This window comes from Eschscholzia californica, unplaced genomic scaffold (genome assembly GCF_041429995.1).
Source record: "Eschscholzia californica isolate CP2 unplaced genomic scaffold, dmEscCali1.0.p SCAF_4, whole genome shotgun sequence".
Taxonomy (NCBI): Eukaryota; Viridiplantae; Streptophyta; class Magnoliopsida; order Ranunculales; family Papaveraceae; genus Eschscholzia; species Eschscholzia californica.
In genome coordinates this window covers 15466336-15486157 of record NW_028238461.1, presented here as the reverse complement: position 1 = coordinate 15486157, position 19822 = coordinate 15466336, and the positions used below count along the sequence as shown (strand labels likewise).

General features: G+C 33.9%; 2 protein-coding genes and 1 long non-coding RNA gene across 3 annotated transcripts; 2 read left to right on the top strand and 1 right to left on the bottom strand.

The window, feature by feature from the left end:
• The first annotated feature begins 2891 nt into the window (after window positions 1-2891).
• Window positions 2892-9161, top strand: LOC147543126 (uncharacterized). Its single transcript, XR_015223856.1, has 3 exons — window positions 2892-3096; window positions 7518-7683; window positions 8660-9161. It is a non-coding gene; the product is annotated as an uncharacterized LOC147543126 (long non-coding RNA).
• Window positions 9162-10844: 1683 nt separating this feature from the next.
• Window positions 10845-13054, top strand: LOC147543125 (uncharacterized). Its single transcript, XM_086634682.1, has 2 exons — window positions 10845-11695; window positions 12802-13054. Exons 1-2 carry the CDS (start codon window positions 11042-11044, stop codon window positions 12886-12888), a joined length of 741 nt encoding a protein of 246 aa, XP_086490808.1. The 5' UTR covers window positions 10845-11041; the 3' UTR covers window positions 12889-13054.
• Window positions 13055-13626: 572 nt separating this feature from the next.
• LOC147543124 (putative xyloglucan 6-xylosyltransferase 5) lies at window positions 13627-15456 on the bottom strand. The gene has a single exon (XM_086637401.1). It carries the CDS (start codon window positions 15109-15111, stop codon window positions 13756-13758), a length of 1356 nt encoding a protein of 451 aa, XP_086493527.1. The 5' UTR covers window positions 15112-15456; the 3' UTR covers window positions 13627-13755.
• Window positions 15457-19822: the final 4366 nt, after the last annotated feature.

Sequence of the window (19822 nt, the reverse complement as noted above, 5' to 3'; positions counted from 1 at the left end):
TCTTCGCTTCGAATTTTTGCCTTGAAATCGTTTTGTGTTCTTTCAAACTACCCAAAAAAATACAAAATAAAATTAAAAAAGTTAGAATTTTACCTCATCAATGTAGGGTTTGATTAAAACCTATCTAGGGTTTGATAAAAAACAAAGGGAAGTAGTAGAAACTATAGTTCACTAAAAAAAAGAGAAGTGGCAGAAACTATAGTTTACTAAATAAACAAGGAAATTGGAGATTGATGAATTTTATCTTCGTCATTCATCTAAGGTTTGATAAAAAAACAAAAGAAAGTGGTAGAAACTATAGTTTACTTTCAGTAGCGATAAAAAATAAGAATAAGACTAAGAAGAAGGAAAAAGAAGAAGATGATGAAGAAGAAGACAACTTAGATTTTCAATTTTGAACTATTATTTTGTTAATGTTCCACAAGTTAGTAACTGTTAGTATTTACGACTTTATGGAGTTGTCTCCTTATTACATCAAAGTCAACTAAGTCAAGCATAATTGACTCGCACTGGACCCGAAAATAATTGTCCATATAAAAAAAATAGTTGTCCACGTATTGGCCACCTAAAGTAATATAGAACCAAAATAAACATAAAATGAATAAGGGTTATTTCCCTAATGGCCCCCTACTTTGTGACCAGCTTCCCGCCTGGCCCCCTACTTTACGAGAAATACCCATATGGCCCCCTTCCGTTATAACACCGTTACTCTCTCTCTCTTCCATTTTTTTCTCTCTCCTCCAACATGTTTTCTCTCTCTGCCACCTCGTTAGAACCAGCCAACTCATCATCTTCTCCGGGAAGGTCGCCGGCCGACCAATTTTCCGACGGCGACCTTCAAACCTATTTTTTTTTTCATCTCTCCTTTCTCTCTCTCTCTATCAAAAAAAAATTTCACCTCCTCTTTCTCTCTCTCTAAACTTCGGCGAAGGGGGTTACCTTTCGTCGAAGGTCGGGAGACCTTAAAGGTCTGCCCGAGCAGACCTTGATCTGCTCGAGCAGATCTGGAAGGTCTCCCGACCTCCGGCGAAGGGTAACCCCCTTCGTCGGACTTTAGAGAGAGGAGGTGGATTTTTTTTTTTGAGAGAAAGAGAGGAGAGATGAAATAATTTTTTTTTTTTTTTAGGTTTGAAGGTCGTCGGCCGGAAAATTGGTCGCCCGGCGACCTTCCCGGAGAAGATGATGAGTTGGCTAGTTTTAACGAGGTGGCAGAGAGAGAAAACATGTTGGAGGAAAGAGAAAACATGTTGGAGGAGAGAGAAAACATGTTGGAGGAGAGAGAAAAAAATGTAAGAGAGAGAGTAACGGTGTTATAACGGAAGGGGGACATATGGGTATTTCTCGTAAAGTAGGGGGCCAGGCGGGAAGCTGGTCACAAAGTAGGGGGCCATTAGGAAAATAACCTAACTCAAAAATTTACTATTTGGTGGGCCCCATGCATCAAGTCATTTATTTTTTTCCCATTTTTACCCTTCATAAATACTTTTTAATCATTGGTAAACCAAAGGTTTCTTTATTTTTTTTCTCATTTCATTTCACTGTTTCTTTATTCTTATTATACGTAATGCTTTTACATCTTGAGAATAAAATAACTAAGCCAGAAGTATGGAGTCCAATTTTCACCCACTTCGGTCAAGAGTTTGAGGGTGGGGTCCAAGCCTTCCGAGACGTTATCAGTCATTACTCTATCAGTGGAAAGTCACATACAACCACAATCTTATACAATCTCGTCTGTAAATTTGTAAAATACATTAATTTTCAAACAATTATTTGTAATTCATGGAACGATAAAATAAATAGGTAAAAAAATCGAAACGTAAAACTTTGCAGAGTATCTGTATAGTTTTACTATCGATAAAGTCATTTTGAGAGTATCGTTGTTATGTTTGTAAAATATGTTATGTTTTGTCAAGAGTTTAGAAAATGGTAAAATTTCCACAATTTATGAAAAATCAAAGAAGTGCTACAACAAATTTCAGTCCGTTGCCGACTGCATAAACAAAGTCGTTCATTAAAAATTACAAAACGTAAATGATTTTCTGGGCAAGTCAGAAAATTTTAAAACGTAAATATGTTCTAAAAATAAAGAAAATGCTATGAGAATATACAAAATGTTTGCAAAATATTTAATTACTTTTCATGTATATTTTCTGAATAAAACAAGATTGTAGAGAGAGAAACAGTGGGATAATATCTGAAGAATTTTTTTTGAAAAAGATTGATATCCTAACTTTAAGAATAAGAACAACAAAACCATCAACGGTACAACAACCTATCGCTGAAAAAAAAGAGGATATGGTAAAAGAAGAAATTTAATCCATTGAGCATCATGTTCTTCTAGGTTTCTCCGGATGAAGACTAAAAAGCATGGATGATTTTTCTCTACGATTTCTCTAGGTTTTCTCTCGGTGAACCGAAGAAGAGAAAGTTATAATAGATTTTCTTTGGGTCAAAAGATTATGGAAACATTCATTTAAAAGGAAAAGACATTTTTTGTAGGAATGGAAACTTCTTATTCTGGAAATATTTTCATGAAACTAAAAAGACATTTGTATATTCTAATCTATGTAATTTTATTTAGATAGTAGTAGAAAAAAGAGAGGTTACACAGGTAAATTACTCCTAGTGAATTTATTTTCTATTTAATATTATCTTTGGGCTTTAAGTCCATTGATCCTGTAATTTGGACCTAAAACTCATCATCCTTTAGAAATATACCAGAACTGTTCCTGGCTGCAACTTGTCCGTCCGCCCTTGGATAAGAGTGTCATGCACTACAAATAGTTCTTACTATATTACATATGATGTTTAAGGAACATTATATTCTACCTATTTTACCCACTTGAAAAATAAGAGAATGCTTATAGTAAACGAATAATGTGAATTTTCTTTAGGGAGAATTACTGAAACCCCCCAACTCTGATAATGCCTTTACTGAAACCCCCCACTTTAATTAGTAATTACTGAAACCCCCCAACTCCGTTAGATTTGACGGTATTGTGCCGTTAGAGAGAGTGAAATGACTAAAACACCATTTCCTAAAACCGGACCAAAAAAGTACATGGAAATGGGGCGCCGGATACTAAAAAGGGGGGGGTGCATCACTACAAAAAAAACGGTCAATAGGGACACACATTTTTACGTCTGTCCCTAATATATATATGATAGGGACAATTTTTTACTATTTGTCCCTAACAAAATTTTATCTGGGACAATTGAAAAAGGGCGCAAAATTTCGGCCAAATAAACTGGCGCAAAAAATACGCAACTTCCCTCTTTTTATTTTGAAAAAGAAAAAAATTCCCTCTTTTTATTTTCCTTTTTTTCTCCTCTCTTTCCAGTTTCCCCCTTCCCTCTAGCACGACAGAGAACATGGCTTTTTCTTCTACTCGTTAGGGTTAGGGTTTGTTGTCTTCCTCCTGTTCATCTCTTCCTCAATCTATCTCCTGAGCGTGGGTCTTTGTTTATCTTCTACTTCTAGGGTTTTCTGGTGGGGTCATAGTGCGGTTTGCACCACCAGGTATGTTTTTATTCTTCATCATCTTCTCCTTCTTCTTCTTTCAAATAAATCGATCAAGAATTTGAGTAACTAAGTGCAAAACCACGGTTTGCACCCTAGTTCGGTTTTGCAGAAAATCGTTTCGGTTCATTGTTTAACACACTCAGATTGTTCCAAGGTACCAATGTTTTTTTCAAAACCACGACCAGGTTGTTGTTGTTCTTCATATTCATCTTCTTCTTCTTGTTCTTCTTCAAGTTAAGCAACTAAGTGCTTAATTATGACATAAATTCCTAATTCGACTTTAAATCGATTTTATTCAGTTTGATTGTTCCAGGACCAGGATTTTGCAGCAGAACCACACAAGGTTTGTTGTTTTTGTTCCTCTTATTCAGTTTGATTGTCGCAGCAACCCAAGGGTTGTAGTTGCAGCTACTTGTTATCCCTGTTTTTAAATGAGTGATTTAAGGGGTCCAGAACTGAACAAACACACGAGTGATTTGAAGTCTACTCTTTTAGTATAAAGTTATTTACTTGTTTTTTAATACCTATCTGATTGTCTGTCAATTATAAACCACAAGGAACTGCAGGAGTTGCAATAGCTGATCTTTTGGGAGTTGTTCGAGCATAGGGAAAACCATTGATAAACTTCCCGAAGAAAGATGAAACCATACACAACTACGTTGTTGCTTCAACTCAATCCTAGCTAAGTCCAGAGTCCTGACCAATGGCTTGGTTAAGATCTTTCTACTTTAGGGTTCCTACAAGATTTTCTTCTTCGCAGCGTGTTTATTTTTACTTACTTGGTAATTTGCAGTAACACTGAACAGTGGAGGTTTTGATGCTATATTTTACATACTTTACGGTACCTTGTGCTTAGGCCTTAACTTGGTTTTACTGAATAGCCTATCTATTAATTTTTCAAACAGGTCCAATGTTGGTAGTGTATGTTTAAAGGGACAAGAATATAACTGATTTATCTTAATTTCTCAAATAAACCTTCATATATTCAATTACAACGTAATATCTTTCAGAGTTCTTGTTTGTGATCATATATTCCATTATCGCTATATTATATATTGTCTGTCACCCGTTTCAGTATTTTACAAGCATGACTTTTTCTTATATTATTTTTGCCTTCTCCATTCGGACATTAGGGTCCACTTTCATTTTCTGGTATCTCATTTATGATTACTTAGAAAGTTCTAACTGATGCATATATACATATTTTTTGTAGAAGAAACTCTCTTCAGAAACCTAAAATAGGGATTTGTTCTCAAGGTAATCAACTTAGAAAGAGGGAAGTATGATCTATACAAACAAAGAAAGAAATGATTCCTGGTAATATTTACTTTTATCCTTTTTTTCAATTTCTCATTATTTGGTTTGACTTGTAGTTGTGGGATTAAGCAAATTGAGTGAACTCCGTAATAATCTCCTGCTATTTTTTAGGTTTTATGTTTGATTTCATGAATTCTAATTATTTTGACTGATATTCTAGTCTATATATATTACTGGGCGTTTATTTTAGGGTAATCTCTACTTGTTCTTGTCCTTAAAAGGGAAATTAAATTATTGATATCTCTATGATTGATGACATTGATTAAACTAGTTCAAGACTTGCTTGTTAGAGGAGTTCGCTGCAATGCAAAAGAGGAGAGGATAAACCCTTCTCTCTTTTTTAATGTCATTGATATGGGAATCTTAATTAACCAACTTGAATAATACATCTGGCTTCTTTAGTATGGTGTTTTCAAAGCATTTACGGTTTCTAGTTTCATATTACTTTTTCTCTCAAGGTCTGGTATTCTAATTAGTATCTTGCTAGTTTTGTAGTGAAAGAAAAGGTTTGCTTAATGTTGTAAAATTGACCCACCAACTGTTTACCTATTGGACATTGGCAGACTCGTTCATTTCCATTTGCTTGTAAATTTGCACTAAGGTCATATTAACGAGTCCTCTGCTTCTGCTGCAGCGTCGCAGCAGCTCATGGGTTGCTTCTACTGCGGTGATTGATTGTGTTCTGACATGAAAATTTTGTCGATAGGTTATAAGTTTTCTGAGTTATGATAGAAGTCAGTGGTGATAGTACTTGATGGACTTTCCCGTATTTAAAGCTTTTTTATATTACTAATTTATCTTTCAGTGTTGGGGAGTTTTTTTTTTCAATTTTAGTTCCCTTATCTTTTGTGTGAGAAATGTTTATCTTGTTAATGAAAAATTGTGAGATTATCTTTATTGTGGATGTTTCATCTTAGTTATGTGTTACCTGCAGGAATTGATGATTATCAGTTATTGAAGGCATTCACAACTACAATATCAAAGTTATAGAAGATTTGGAACGACATTTTTGTTGCTTGCCATGATTTTTGTGATGGAGATTCAAGTGAATAGCATGTTTAATAACATCTGTAATATTTTCTTTTGATAATATCTTAGACAAATGCTAAACGAAGCTCCATAATTGCTTCATAAAGCTATTTGCTAGACACAACCATTTATTTTTTATTAAATTGCTAAACAACACCAAAGATCGATTTATTGGTTTTATCTAGCAAATAATTTCTTGAATCTTAGATTGCTAAATACAACTATGTTTTAACTTCCCAAAATTATTTACTAGACACCATTTTTTCTTTTATTAACTTATTAAACAAAAATAAAATTGGTTGTATTAGTGTTATCTAATATTTTTTAAAAAATACTTAAACGTGTTATAGGTTTTAAAAAAATATATATTATTTTTATGTAGTATGATTTTATGTAATATGATTTTATGAAATATACATTATTAAGGTTTAAACTAAGCTTAAAAATTTACATAGTGATTTTATGTAGTATGATTTTTACAACATGAAATGCTCTGATTGGAATATAATATTTTTTAGTTATTTGTTTATATTTGGTTAACTTTTTAGTTTAATGTTCGAATAAATTTTATTTATGAACAATTAATTATGATAATAGAAATTTGAACCCAAGATTTTTTGAGAAAAATTCGGTTATATTTGATTTTTTTTTCTTTGGATTTTACCTCAAATTACAGCATGGAATGCTCTGATTGGAATATAATATATTTTTTTATTTGTTAATATTTGGTTAATTTTTTAGTTTAATGCTTGAATAAAATTTATTTATGAATAATTAATTATGGTAATAGAAATTTGAATTTTGAGAAAAAATTTGATTACATTTGATTTTTTTTTTCTTTTAGTGTTGGATTTAGCTATTTAAGACAAAATTCAATTAATTTTATTTAGTTATTTTGTGTAATAATTTTTTTAAAGTTGTGTATAGAATGGAGGCGAGATTTGGTTATACTTGATTTTTGGTGTTGGTGTTGGTTAGCAATTTAGGACACAATTTTAGTTAGTTTTATTTAGTTATTTTTGTCTAATAGTTGTCCTTAGCAAAACTGAAGTTGCATATAGTAGCATCCATATCTTAAGTATGTTAGTAAATGTTTTGATTGACAATAGCTAGATATGAAATACATTGTCGTTCGGTATAACCAGAATATTTTGATTATCAATGTTGGAACTCATTTTAAGTGGAAGCATCTAATTTATTGGATTAGAGACAATTTCAATTAAAAATGGAAAGGAAATTTGTGCAATATTCTTTGGGATAACTCTTACTTTCCTAAATGCAAGCTAGAGAAAATTCATGCCAAATTCATAGGACGGCTATTACCTGTCTGAAATAGGAGGGAGAGAAGTTCCCCTTAAACTTTAAGGACAGACACTAATTGTCCCCAATATATGCAATATGAAATTCTGCGGAATTTTTAGGGGCAGCTAATAACTGTCCCTAATAACTGTATGTTATAGGGACAACTTAAAGTCGTCCCGAGTACATTATCTGGGACAAAAGGAATCTGTCGGTATAACTGTCCCAAATACCATTTGGGACGCCACTTTCTGGGACGGACAAAAACCGTCCCCATTAATCTATTAGGGACGGATTTTACACTTTTGGGACGGTTTTTTGCTGTCCCTAATGGCCATGTTTTTTGTAGTTTTTCGCATATATCACCGAATTGTCTTCTCCCTCACTGCCTCACGTGAAATCGCAACTCTCCTCCTCCGTACTCAACCGACGCACTCTCACCTCCATGAAACCATCTACATTGTTGAAACCAGACGAAGAGGGCAAGAAAAGTCACGTTTCAGTAATCACACCAGGTATTCACGCTCTCTCTCTCTCTCTCTCTCTCTCTGTTCGAATACAACTAGGGTTTTGAGTTTTGGGTTTTCAATCTTTTAGGGTTTTGACTTGGGATAGTTCCTTAGTTTAATTTCGAGCTGTAGTAACTCATTTTCCTCCATTAGTAGTAATTTCAGTATTATTAAGAAGTGAACTCGTTTTCCTCCTTTAGGGTTTCGAGCTTTTGATACACATGATTTTCCTCCTTTAGTGGTAATTTCTGTATTATTAGTAGTAATAATAAACTAATAATCATCTCATGTTAACCTAGTCAATAACTTTATATGTGGTCTTAGGAAGCTTTTGAAGTAACTGATTTTCCTCCATTAGTAACTCGTTTTCCTCCATTAGTAGTAATTCTCCCTATAGAGTATTCATATGAGAATAACAAATTACTTATAGATTGTTCTTAAATTCTCCCTATAGAGTATTCATATGAGAATAACCAATTACTTATAGATTGTTCTTAAATTATCTACAAATATATAGATTAATTCCTTTATACTGTAATACTTCGGTTGGGATATCCGTATGTACATTTATGAAGTTCTACTTGGTGGTGGGATTCTCTGAACAACATGGTTGTGCATGAGCAATTAATCATAATGGTTTCATATATATGTGATAGGGTTTTGGTGGTGGGTTTCTCTGAACAAGAAAAATGTATATGTATGAATAAGTATATGAAAAGGGACGAGGAATCTGAAAAATAAATTACTGTAAATTGAAGGTTGCGTGCAAAGTTTCAACAATTCTGATATTGATGATGACATATAATTCTATACATTTGGAAATAGATGAGTCTAGTATGACTGAAATTGTCTTCTCATATGAATCTTTCTTTGAAGGTTATACAAGTTTGATTTTTCTTCTCATCATTTTTAAAGCTCATTCTTTTCATCTTCTATTAATCTACTAGTACTACTATCTGATTTATGATTTATATGGTTGCAGGACTCGATGGTAAAACCTATAACAAAGATCTTATTTGGTGTAGCAGTAATAACTTTTCTAGTACATTAGTTATGCAAGAACGTCCGGATTGGATCATGAAATTGAACGTCTTTGGTAGCAGTTTTCCTCCGTGGATTATTGCTTGTGTTATTATAGTTTTTACTCATCTCCGGAAAGAACAAGGGATGTTTTGAAGAAGTATGGTTGGTAAATTAGTTGTTTCTCTGGGTATAACATAAACCACTTATGTTTCCTGTTTACTAGCTGTCTCCAATTTCTACCCAATCACTGAAATGACTTGAATTTTCCTGTAATTGAAAGTGTTTAATGGAGCTGATACTTCATCGAACTTATCGAAGAGTTGCAGAGAGGAATCCGATGGAAACAGACGCTTTTCTAATTGGAATAATCCGAAATGTTACTTCATGTTTTAATTCTGACATTCTTTTATTATGTAACTTGTTTTACTTAGTGAGTAAAACTATGAACTTTTATTTCAATCTTTGTGAAGACTAAAGGATGTCTTTATTCATTGGATCTCTATGACGACATAATTAAGCCGCAATTACAGACATTGTTCTAGCTTCTGCCACCAAGTTGAGTCGGTTCTAAGATCAACAAGTACATGGTTTTGTTATTGGTAAAACCCCTTGAGGCCATCGAAAATGATGTCACTGCAATGCTAACGGTCTACCATTAGTAAGATTGATTTCCACCCAATTGAGACTAATTGAAGATACAAATTCCCACCAAACTAAATAGCCATATAGTATCTGGTGCTTGACAACGACAACTTTTTACACTTATCGTTTCTTTCTCTTTTCTTTCGTGTTCTCACCATCACCATCTTCATCATCCAAGGTCACGATTCAGACCAAGTTCCTATAAGAAGTTGTTATCTTTATTTTCGTTAATATGGATACGGTGTCTGAAACTATTTGGGGTATTTTGGTCATACATGAAGAAATATAGGTCCATAGGCGATCCTTGTTAGGCCAAGGTAGTTATGGCAATTTTCAGTCAATCGGGGAGTAAACTCAATTACCAATCAGGCTTAGGGGGTGACGTAGAAAAACATGCATAAAAGTGGGGGGTTTCAGTAATTACTAATAAAAGTGGGGGATTTCAGTAAACGCATTATCAGAAGTGGGGGTAAAACGTAAGAGGGCAAGAAAGTAATATTGAAAATATCAAAGTTAAATTTAACGAAGTTGGGGGGTTTCAGTAATTACTAATTAAAATGGGGGGTTTCAGAAAAGGCATTATCAGAGTTGGGGGGTTTCAGTAATTCTCCCTTTTCTTTAACGTAAAAGATTCAATAAGTGAGATATTAGCCAACAATTGATCGCTCAATTGGCGGTACATGTACTCAAAAACTTTGGAGATCTCAAATTCGGCTCTCAACGAAAGAAATAATATAGTTTAGTTGGACTTTAAGTGTCTTTCTCCAAAAGTTTAAATTCATTTATTAAAAGTATAAATAATGTAGTCATTTTTCAAAAAGTAAAAGAAAAATATGACTGAGATATTAAACTACAAAAACTTGTAAGCAAGAAAAATAATCAAAAAATATGTTTTAAGAAAAAAATCGTAATAATTTTTAAAAGTGACGGCTTATTTGAAATTCAAATTTTAAAGTGGCTAAAAAACATGGAAGAGCAGAACCAATTCAGATATACCCTCGTTCTTGGTCGACTTGGTAAGAGTCATTTACTGGACCTATTATGGGCTTCAGGATCCAGAAAAATTGGCACCCCAATCGAGTTAGTGGTGCGGTGGTGCCCCCACTTTTTAGAAAGTTATTAAATTAAAAGCACCCGATCTCAAAACAAGCACTCCGCCTTCGTATTTGATTAAGAACCGTGGATTTCAAATTTCAAACTAATTTTGGCAACAAACTTCAAAAGGGCATGAAACACTTCTCTGTCAAGGAAATCTTAGACTTGCAAATTTATTTTTCTATTTAAATATGATTATCTGTGTGATAAATCGTTAAGCTAAAAATGCATTTTACAATTACATTAGGTACAACTCGTGCTTCTAAGACAAATATTTTTGATGAGCAATTTCTTTATTTGTTAAGGACAAATGTTCTTAAAAATTATCTGATCATTACATCTTTGCCGGATGCACGAGTTATCCCTAGTACTTTATAATAATTTTTCTTCCCCCAAAGGTCGACTAGGAGTAGTGATTAAAGTCAATAAGAAAAAAGTGGATACTTCAACAAAAAAAAAAAAGAGTTTATACTTCCTGTGAAAGAGGGAGAGAAGTTGCTATCGTGCGCATGATGCGCTCGCCATTTTGTCCGATGAGAACATAGCAGACGTGTCATTAACCTCTTGATCAACTATGACCAACTGAAAAACAAAGCATGAAATCATGGCGGATTCCGACAATGACCAATCAAACGACATCTCCATCACCAGAAATTTCAACGACTGGGAGAAAATTCTCTCTTCTTGTTCCAACCCAATTCAAACCCACGATCAAATTACCCAACCCCATAATGTACAATGTGAGATGGTGGTGACAAGAGAGAGAAATTATCTTTTAGACGAAGATGATGATTGTTATATCTTTCCTCCTAGTAACCATGAAAACCTTCATATTCCCTTAGATTTTCATCACCCACAACATCAACAACAACAACAACAATCATCAGTATCAGATATAGTCGATCACCAAGAAGACCCATCATCGTTATTGTTACCGTCTGATCCATTAGACTCATTTTCTCTGTTTGATTCACAAATCAGAGTTGTAGGGGAAGTATGGAAGAAGAAATTGAATTCAGGGTTTGAGTTTTTATGGTCAAAATTTATACAAATTGGTTCATGGTTTCGTTCTTATTTTGCTTCTGCCAGTAGAGGCGGATCTGTTAAGTCATTTGCTCCCAATTCAACTGGCATCACAGTGGTCATTTTCGTATCGTTTTTGTGCTTGAGGTGGCATCGCCGGCGGCGGCGCCACTTCCTAGTATCTCAGCAGAAGAAGAAGGAACGTTTGATTTTTCTCCTTGAACAAACAGATGAGGTATATTTTGCTTTTTACGTTTATCAATTACTTATTTAATGTTGCATATCAACTGTTTGTTAAAATGCCTAAATACATAAGACCTTATTGGTGGTCTGAACTTTCCAAAAATTGGCATCTGATATTTGCACTGGTACACTTGTAGGTTATTTTTAGGGTTTAAATTGGGTTTATGTGAGGGTTGCTAGACAATGTTTAGTGCATGGGTATTGAATACGATTACTAAGAACTGCATTTAGTAATGGTATTTGGTACGCGAGAATGTATTTGAAGTAGCATTCCTAGCGGTACAAGATTCCCCGTGAGAGATGGAATATCAAACGTAGAAGCTGGGTGGGTTTGCGTTTTCCTATCCCTTCAAATTGTCAATCAAATCATTTACCGACAAAATCAATTTCTACCAATCATATTCCCTACAAAATCAAATTATATAGTAAGATGTTGCAATTACTAAGAATTACACTACGCAATCACTATTCTGAGTAGTCACATTCAAGTCCCACACACAGCCAACGAACGAGTTCAACTCAAGTTTTACGCGCTTTCATTCGCTGATTAGCTGAGAGATCATCTGACCCTTAACTGTGTGGGGTATTAGGAACAGAGCCTGTTCATATTAATCTCATACTCACCTGGCTTGAAATCTAGAGTTTCTAAGGCATTTCAGTTGGAGACTTTTGTTCCTTATCAAAGATTAGTGAACCCGCCACAACCTTCGGGAGGTTTATAGATCTGCATATACGAAAGGTAATTAAGATGTTTTCAACTTGTTCTCTTGTAGACCTTGGGTCATTAAGCTTTAGGTGAACCCGAATATCAATTTTGGCTTTCAACGAACTTGTCCGAGCTACTACTTTATAACCAACGTGGACCTTATTAATGTGAGTTTAACGGACCTTGAATCGTGCATAATTATGAAGCTTAGTAATTTCAATGAACGAATACACATTTTTTTGAGTGAATGCCAATACATTAGATAAAAGAAAAAACAATTACAAACTAAAACACATTTACATCATATGTTCATGTCAATTTCACCTCTAACTATATACACTGTTACATGCAAATTGATTTAACTAACCTAAATTGTTTTTACTAACTTGCAGAAACTTAGTCGCCTCTTGGACCAAGTCTCTCAGATAAATGAAGCATTGTCTGCTCGTCGAGGAATTCCTGTGCTGAGAACTAGTTGATTGACAAGACATAATTCATATAGCAGAACCGAATGTTGAAGATTCTATTTTCTACGTCTATTGCATTCTTATCAATGTAACGAAGATTTGAAAATTTACAAGTAGTGCAATTTTTTGTTGTTAGTAAAAGAGTACGTCAAATATGAAAGGAATTCATTGCTGCAAATTATCGTCGCATTTTCAGTTACAGTTTTCGATTTACTTTCAATATGATTCTTGCTTGGCAAAACCCTAAATTCTTGAAGTGTATCAGTAGTATGAAGACTTGTACTACTCTTACTCTTGCAGAAAACAAAGGCAAATCCCTCACAAAAAGATGGTTTAATTAAACAATTCAAAAGTAGTATTGGGTCTATTGAATTGACTGACCATTTTATCATATCAGAATGTGTAACCGAAAAGCCAAAACTATAATAACCAAAAAAACAGCCACCCAACAAATCGAGATCTGTCTAGTGAAGGAACCATGGTCAGCGGAGCGGTCTGTACTTACAACTCTTCCGTATTTTGCAGTTCGATAGAGGGTTGTGAGAGAGTCCACTTATGAACAATACACAACACATGTTTCATGTTTTGCAAGTTGATCACGGGTTGTGGCAGAATCAACCTACAACTAACACAGATCACATATGTCTCATGTGAGAGGTTTGTACATACAAAACGAAACTTCCTTAATGAAAATTGTATATCAAATTGAAAGAATTCAAATTCTATTTTCTAAAACGTAATACAAAAAGATAAGGAAATGAAATCCATTAAAATTCTAAACTTTGATCAAGGTCGAAAACCCTGAATTGGCTGAGGATTACATGACTTTCATTTCATCAAAACACATGTGAGATATGTAAAAAAAACAGGTTACTTGATTTATAGGTCCTTTGAGTTTGCTCCTAACAAAGGTCGTCGAATATCGAATTGATCAACAAACTCTAATGGAGTACTTGTTTCATTCCTGATTCTTTTGATCTTAGGACTCAACAACCCTTTGTGCCTAAACCCATACAACTTCAACACTTGATTATCTGCAAAATTGAAAGCTCTTTCCATACTACTCAAACATTTTTCAACAGGATAATCACCATAACTTCCACAAGGTTTACAACCAACAAAATGAGTAACAAATGGCCATCTTTCATCACCTAAACCAGGATGATACTTTTCGATCATCTCTTCGTATCGATCTACTAATCCAGCCCAATACCCATGTAAGTAAAATGAATTTTCAAGAAATACTTTATCCATCCATTGATCTTTTTTCGAAATCAATAAATAAATCAATGCAGATTGATCATCAGCTTCAAATGATGGTCTTCCTTTTAAATTAGCAGTCAAGATCTTACCAGCTTCATCTCGAATTCGACCTTTAGGACCCATTGGTGCCCAAGCATCAAGTAAATCTAATGACCATTGACAATTTCTAAACAAAAAACTTCCAGTATTTAAAGCAATCCATGAATGTTGATTAAACATTAAATCAGGGTAACCATGAACAACCATATTATAATCATCATATTTAGATAGAGGAAGTTCAAATACCATATCAGTGAATAATGCATCACTATCCATCCACCAGATCCATTCAACTTCAGGATGAGATAACATTAATCTTCTAATTAATGGTAGTTTTGCCCAATACCCAGCAAGTTCTTTATCAAGATGAGCCATATTATAAACAATTTCAATCCCATGAAGACGACAATAATCAATCTTGTTCTTGATTGATTTCAAAAGATAATGATCTCCAATTGCATTATCACATGGACTAGGAGGAGAACCAGTAACAAGTAAGATACGAGCTTTACCATTAACAAAATTAGGGAATTGAGGATGAGAATCAAGCCAGATCTTACGTTCTTCATTCCAATTAGAGATTTTAGGGCCAAGAGTATAAGGTATAGTCGAATTTGAATCAGGTTCAGAAGGATCGTTAGGATCTCCATCAGATCTGATTTCAGCTATGATTCGATTAGTTTCATCAATTAGGTTTTGGTTTTCAACTTCGGCGGAACTTCCACCTAGGTTACCAACACCGATTGTACCACGAAGAACAAGAATAGTGACGAAACCACATAGAATTGTGATTTTGATGTTGTTGAAAGTTTTGGAAATCTGACGGCCGCGAGGGAGGATAGAAGTGCGGTTGACGGTGGTCCTAGTGGTGGTTGGAAGTGTTCCGGCAGCTGCACCGCTCCTTTTCAGAGCGGTGAAACTTTCTTGACCCATTAATTGGTGATTAAGCCAGCCTCACTCTCAATTTTCAATTAAGCAGTGTCTGCTATACAACTAGAGAGAGAGAGAGAGAGAGAGAGAGAGAAATGATAAATGGGGGAGAAGGAGGAGTGGGGAGGGAAAGATTAGTGCGAGTCTTAAACGTCATTAAAAATGACTTCTAGAGAGAGACAGGAGAGAGAGAGAAAGTAGAGGGAGAGGCACCGACTCTTGTAATAAGAAGCTAATAATTAGTATGAGGAGATCCATTATGGGTAGAGAGATGGCTCCCTATAAGGAGCTATGTCCTTTTCCTGAACACAAATATGAGATATCTTTACAAACAAGTCCAAAGATTATTATAAATTTCTTTTAAAAGACTTCATATGATTTGTGTGCGGTGTGCCTATCTCTCTCTATCTTCTCTCGTTCTCCTTTTATTTTCTTTTTCATCTTTTATCGTATGTTTTATACTCCATCACAATTCAAGATACAGTCTCATTTCTAAATATACTATTAGAATAAAAAGTTGTCCTGATCCAAAGATTTTCGTCGTGAGAAATTTTCTTAGCCCTAAGAATGTCATGATATTATTTTCTAATCCCTAGAGGTCATCTCTCAATACACTGTTACCTAGAAATAAAATTATAAACAAGTGTTTTCTTTGAAACCTCCCCATTGATCTCCCTATACCAATGAGGGGAAGTGATTATAATAGCCCAAAACGTGTTATGTGGTGGTTATGTCTTTTTTTTTTTGGTTAAACTATATGTGGTGGTTATGTCTATTGGGTCTCTTTGGAAATAACATCACAATTGTCAAAGTGGGAAATGTCTTGATTAAATTAAATAAAAATAACTCTAAATCTGTAACTTTCTTCCTCTCTCTCTCTAACTTTCTTCCTCTCCGTTACTTTTTTTCCGGTCATCGTTGAGATTGAACCCTCGCCGGTTCTGGCGAGGGTTCTCCTCTCCCTCTTTCTTCAATGTTTTATTCTCTTCTTGAGAAAATCAACTTTCACTGAGAAGGGCTGTTGCAGTTATCTCTATTTCTCCCATTTCAACAAACCCTAGAGAGAGAGACGAGGGTTGAATCCGGTCGACTTATTCTCTCAATCCACCGGTTTCATCTCTAAATCCCAAACCATTTATCGCAAATTAACATTTAGTGAGAGAGAGACTGGATTGAACTCCAAAGATTTGGATCTTGGTTCATCTCATACAACCGATTTTGCTATTCAACAATCGATCATGGTTTATCTCATACAACCGATTTTTCCATTCAAAGAATCGATCACGGTTCATCTCATACAACCAATTTTTCTATTCAAACAATCGATCATGGTTCATCTCATACAACCGATTTTGCTTTTCAACAATCGATCATGATTAGGTGTTATAAGGAAGGGGGTGGTGGTGATGGTGGTGGTGGTGTGGCGACTGCGGCGGTTTTCCGGCGACGCGGCGGTTATACGGTAACGGCGACGGTTATCCGGCAACAAGGCGATTTTCTCCGGTGATGACGGCGGTTTTCCGGCGACAATGGCAGTTTTCCAGCGAAAACAACTGGGGTGGAAATTTAGTATTTTCTTGATTTGTATTTTCAATTATTATTGCTGTACTTTGTCGACCTTTAGGGTCTTTTCATTCACGACCTTTAGGGTCTTTTCATTCTCGACCTTTAGGGTTTTTTTATCGAGTCGGTGTCTAGTCCAATTTCTTTCTCTTCATGAGGTACTTTGCATTTAAAGGTATGTAACTCTCATGAAGTTTTCAGAGGAGAGAAATAAGAATTATCATCCATGTAAATTGTGATTTTTATCACTTATGAAATGAAATGTTTCGCTTGGATTCAAAAAAAAAATTAAATAAAAATAAAAACGGTTACTTCGTATATTTTCACTCTTGGCATGCCAAGACAAGAAAGATGGTAAACAAAAGATTCAAAATACATATACCAGTTGGGAGAGATTTTCAAATCAACCGTCTGAATCAATGGATCACATTTCTCTTGATACGTCTCTCAAATCGCGAAAAAATCCAAGATGTTAAGTCAGATTTTCCCCTCAAATCAACTTGGATTTTCGGCATTCGTATTATTACTTGCAAAAAAATCAATTTAATCTAATTATCTCCAAAATAACGATGACCCATCATACACTTGAATGTAAATCCAAGTTTAGATTTTGTTTCAGATGTTAATAGAATAATATCTTCATAAAAAACGGAGTTTTGTCAAAGTTTATGTACATGCAAAGAATGATTAAGTATACGAAAAAGTCCCATTTTGCATGATGTGTTTTCCTTTAAGAGATTTACCTTTTATAAATATAATCTATTTTGTATTTTCAAATATTGAATAGTAGATTCATAGTTCCATATTTGTAATTTGGATACCTATTTTGGACAACAAATACGAATTTCAATGTGTGAATCTATCTTTTCTATGACAATATTAGTTTGCAACGGGATCTATATATGGTTTTTTTGTTGTTGCAATAGGATTCATATATGGTTGTTTACTTGTTTTCAACCCACACACACCAAGACAAATACTCATTTAATCTTCGCCGTGTTAATCGAAAATTACACATAATTACATAACATGTATATAATTATTGATTACCAAACAAAGCACGTACATCTTATATGTAGGTAGAAAAAGAAACAGAAAAATACACCAAAGAAGAAAATCAGAATCATGAGATATAAACATTGACAGCATTTGCCAATCTATACGTACATGCTAATATTTTTGTCAATTGTGGTGATTTTTACCGTTAATTTATTGTTTATTATTTTACCATTTAAAAAATAGGCAAATCAGATTCCCTCGATCTGTCTTTATTCAATCTTTGTGTGATCATGCATCCGTGATCTGAGGATCACAAAGTAATTATGAGAAGACATGCATCACATGTTGACTTAAGGCTCCCAAATCTAATAACTAAATTATTGTACATTCAATAATATACTTATGTACTTCTTGAATGTGAGCAAGTTTGCCAACTCTTACATGTTAACTCATGCCAAACTATTTTAAGAATGAAATGCTTAAATCCATGGTGACGGACGTTTCAAGTTCAAAATAGGTGAAGCGGTCCTTTTAAACCCCGACGTAATTGAAAATCTGGTGTTCAAATTTTGGATCACTTTCGAGTTAATAATCATATTTGAAACCTTCGTAACATAATTTCAGTTGTAGTTCAGTGGTAAAGAATATCATGTGCAAAAGATTAATAGTTCAAGTAAACACTTGGCTGCCTAAAGGGTTGATTGTGTTGACATAAATTCCAAAATCTTGAAGATCTCAGATTCGATTCCTATGGAAGATGGAATCCATTTGTTCTCAACAATTTTGTATTTGCTCTCAACAATTTTGTATTTTCTCTCAACAATTTTGTAAATGTATGAACAAATTTGTTTTTGTTTAAGAACATAATTATATATGTTGACACAGTTTCAAAAGTATTGCCAACAACTTAAAAATTGAGTTGTTTTACATTATTATTCCTGAGTGTTTTTTTTTTCGTATTTGGGCCTCTCTTGGGCTTTCTTACATAGTTACTAAAAAAGAATCTAATTTTATATCTCATTAAATTCCATTACTGTCTCTCTTTGAGTGAATTCTCTCAAGGTTCATGGTCTCTCTCTTTGAGTGAACTCTCTTAAGGTTCATGGTCAATATTTTTTATCTCTTCAACAAAAAAAAAAATGGTCAATATTTTTTATCATACTCATTCTCTCACTATCACATTTCTTTTTATTCTCTTTCTCGCCAATTTTTTTGTGAGATTTGATCTAAAATTTTATTTTATCGTTCAAACAGGTTTCTACAGTATATCATTTACTCACTACATTATATCATCTTTACCTTATAGCTATAACTTACGAGGTATGTATTTCTTAGTTATGTTGTTTTTTATGCGACAAATATCTAAAATAATTGTAGCATGTGTTACATTAGATTTTTTGTATATAATATTGAATATATATTATTGATATATTTGATGGGACAATGGTAATTTGTTCAAATACTTTTTTCATTTTAGGTCTAAATCTCGGCATTGTATTTCAACTATTTCGCTGATATTAATGTAGTAATGGATCATACGTACAAACTACAAATCAAGACATGCTAAGAGGGAAAAGAATAAAAGATAAGACATATTAGTAAAATCTCTGTTAGGTTCTCTTGATAATTATTTTACAACAACTAAAAAACTTGAGAATAATTCTAGTAAAGGACGTAAGAATGAGATTGAAGAACCTAGTAGAGAATGTTTCGAAAACATATTTAGCTCATTTCTATATGTAACTTAGATGTACTTCACATAAAGTATATAGTTTACCTTTATATTTAAAGGAAATTGGGCCGGAGGCCCAATTTCTTATATTTTTTTTTGTTAAAAAGACAACCCATCTTTTTAACTAGCTAGGCCCCAAGTAAGTTATAAAAATAAGCTTGAAAGACATTTTTAAAAGCACCAACTTTTTAAGAGTCAAAAATACCCTTCAGTCAATTAGAAATACCTAGTAATAATCTAATTAATAAATCAGGAAATTGAGTTTTTCTCATGAACGAACCGAGTTAGATTGTCGACGCCGATTAGAATTTCTTGGGTTTGAATCGATTTTGGCTATAAGATATGTTGATGTTTTTAGGTTTTGGTGATTTAATCTAGGGTTATTTCCCTAATGGCCCCCAACTTTGTGACCAGCTTCCT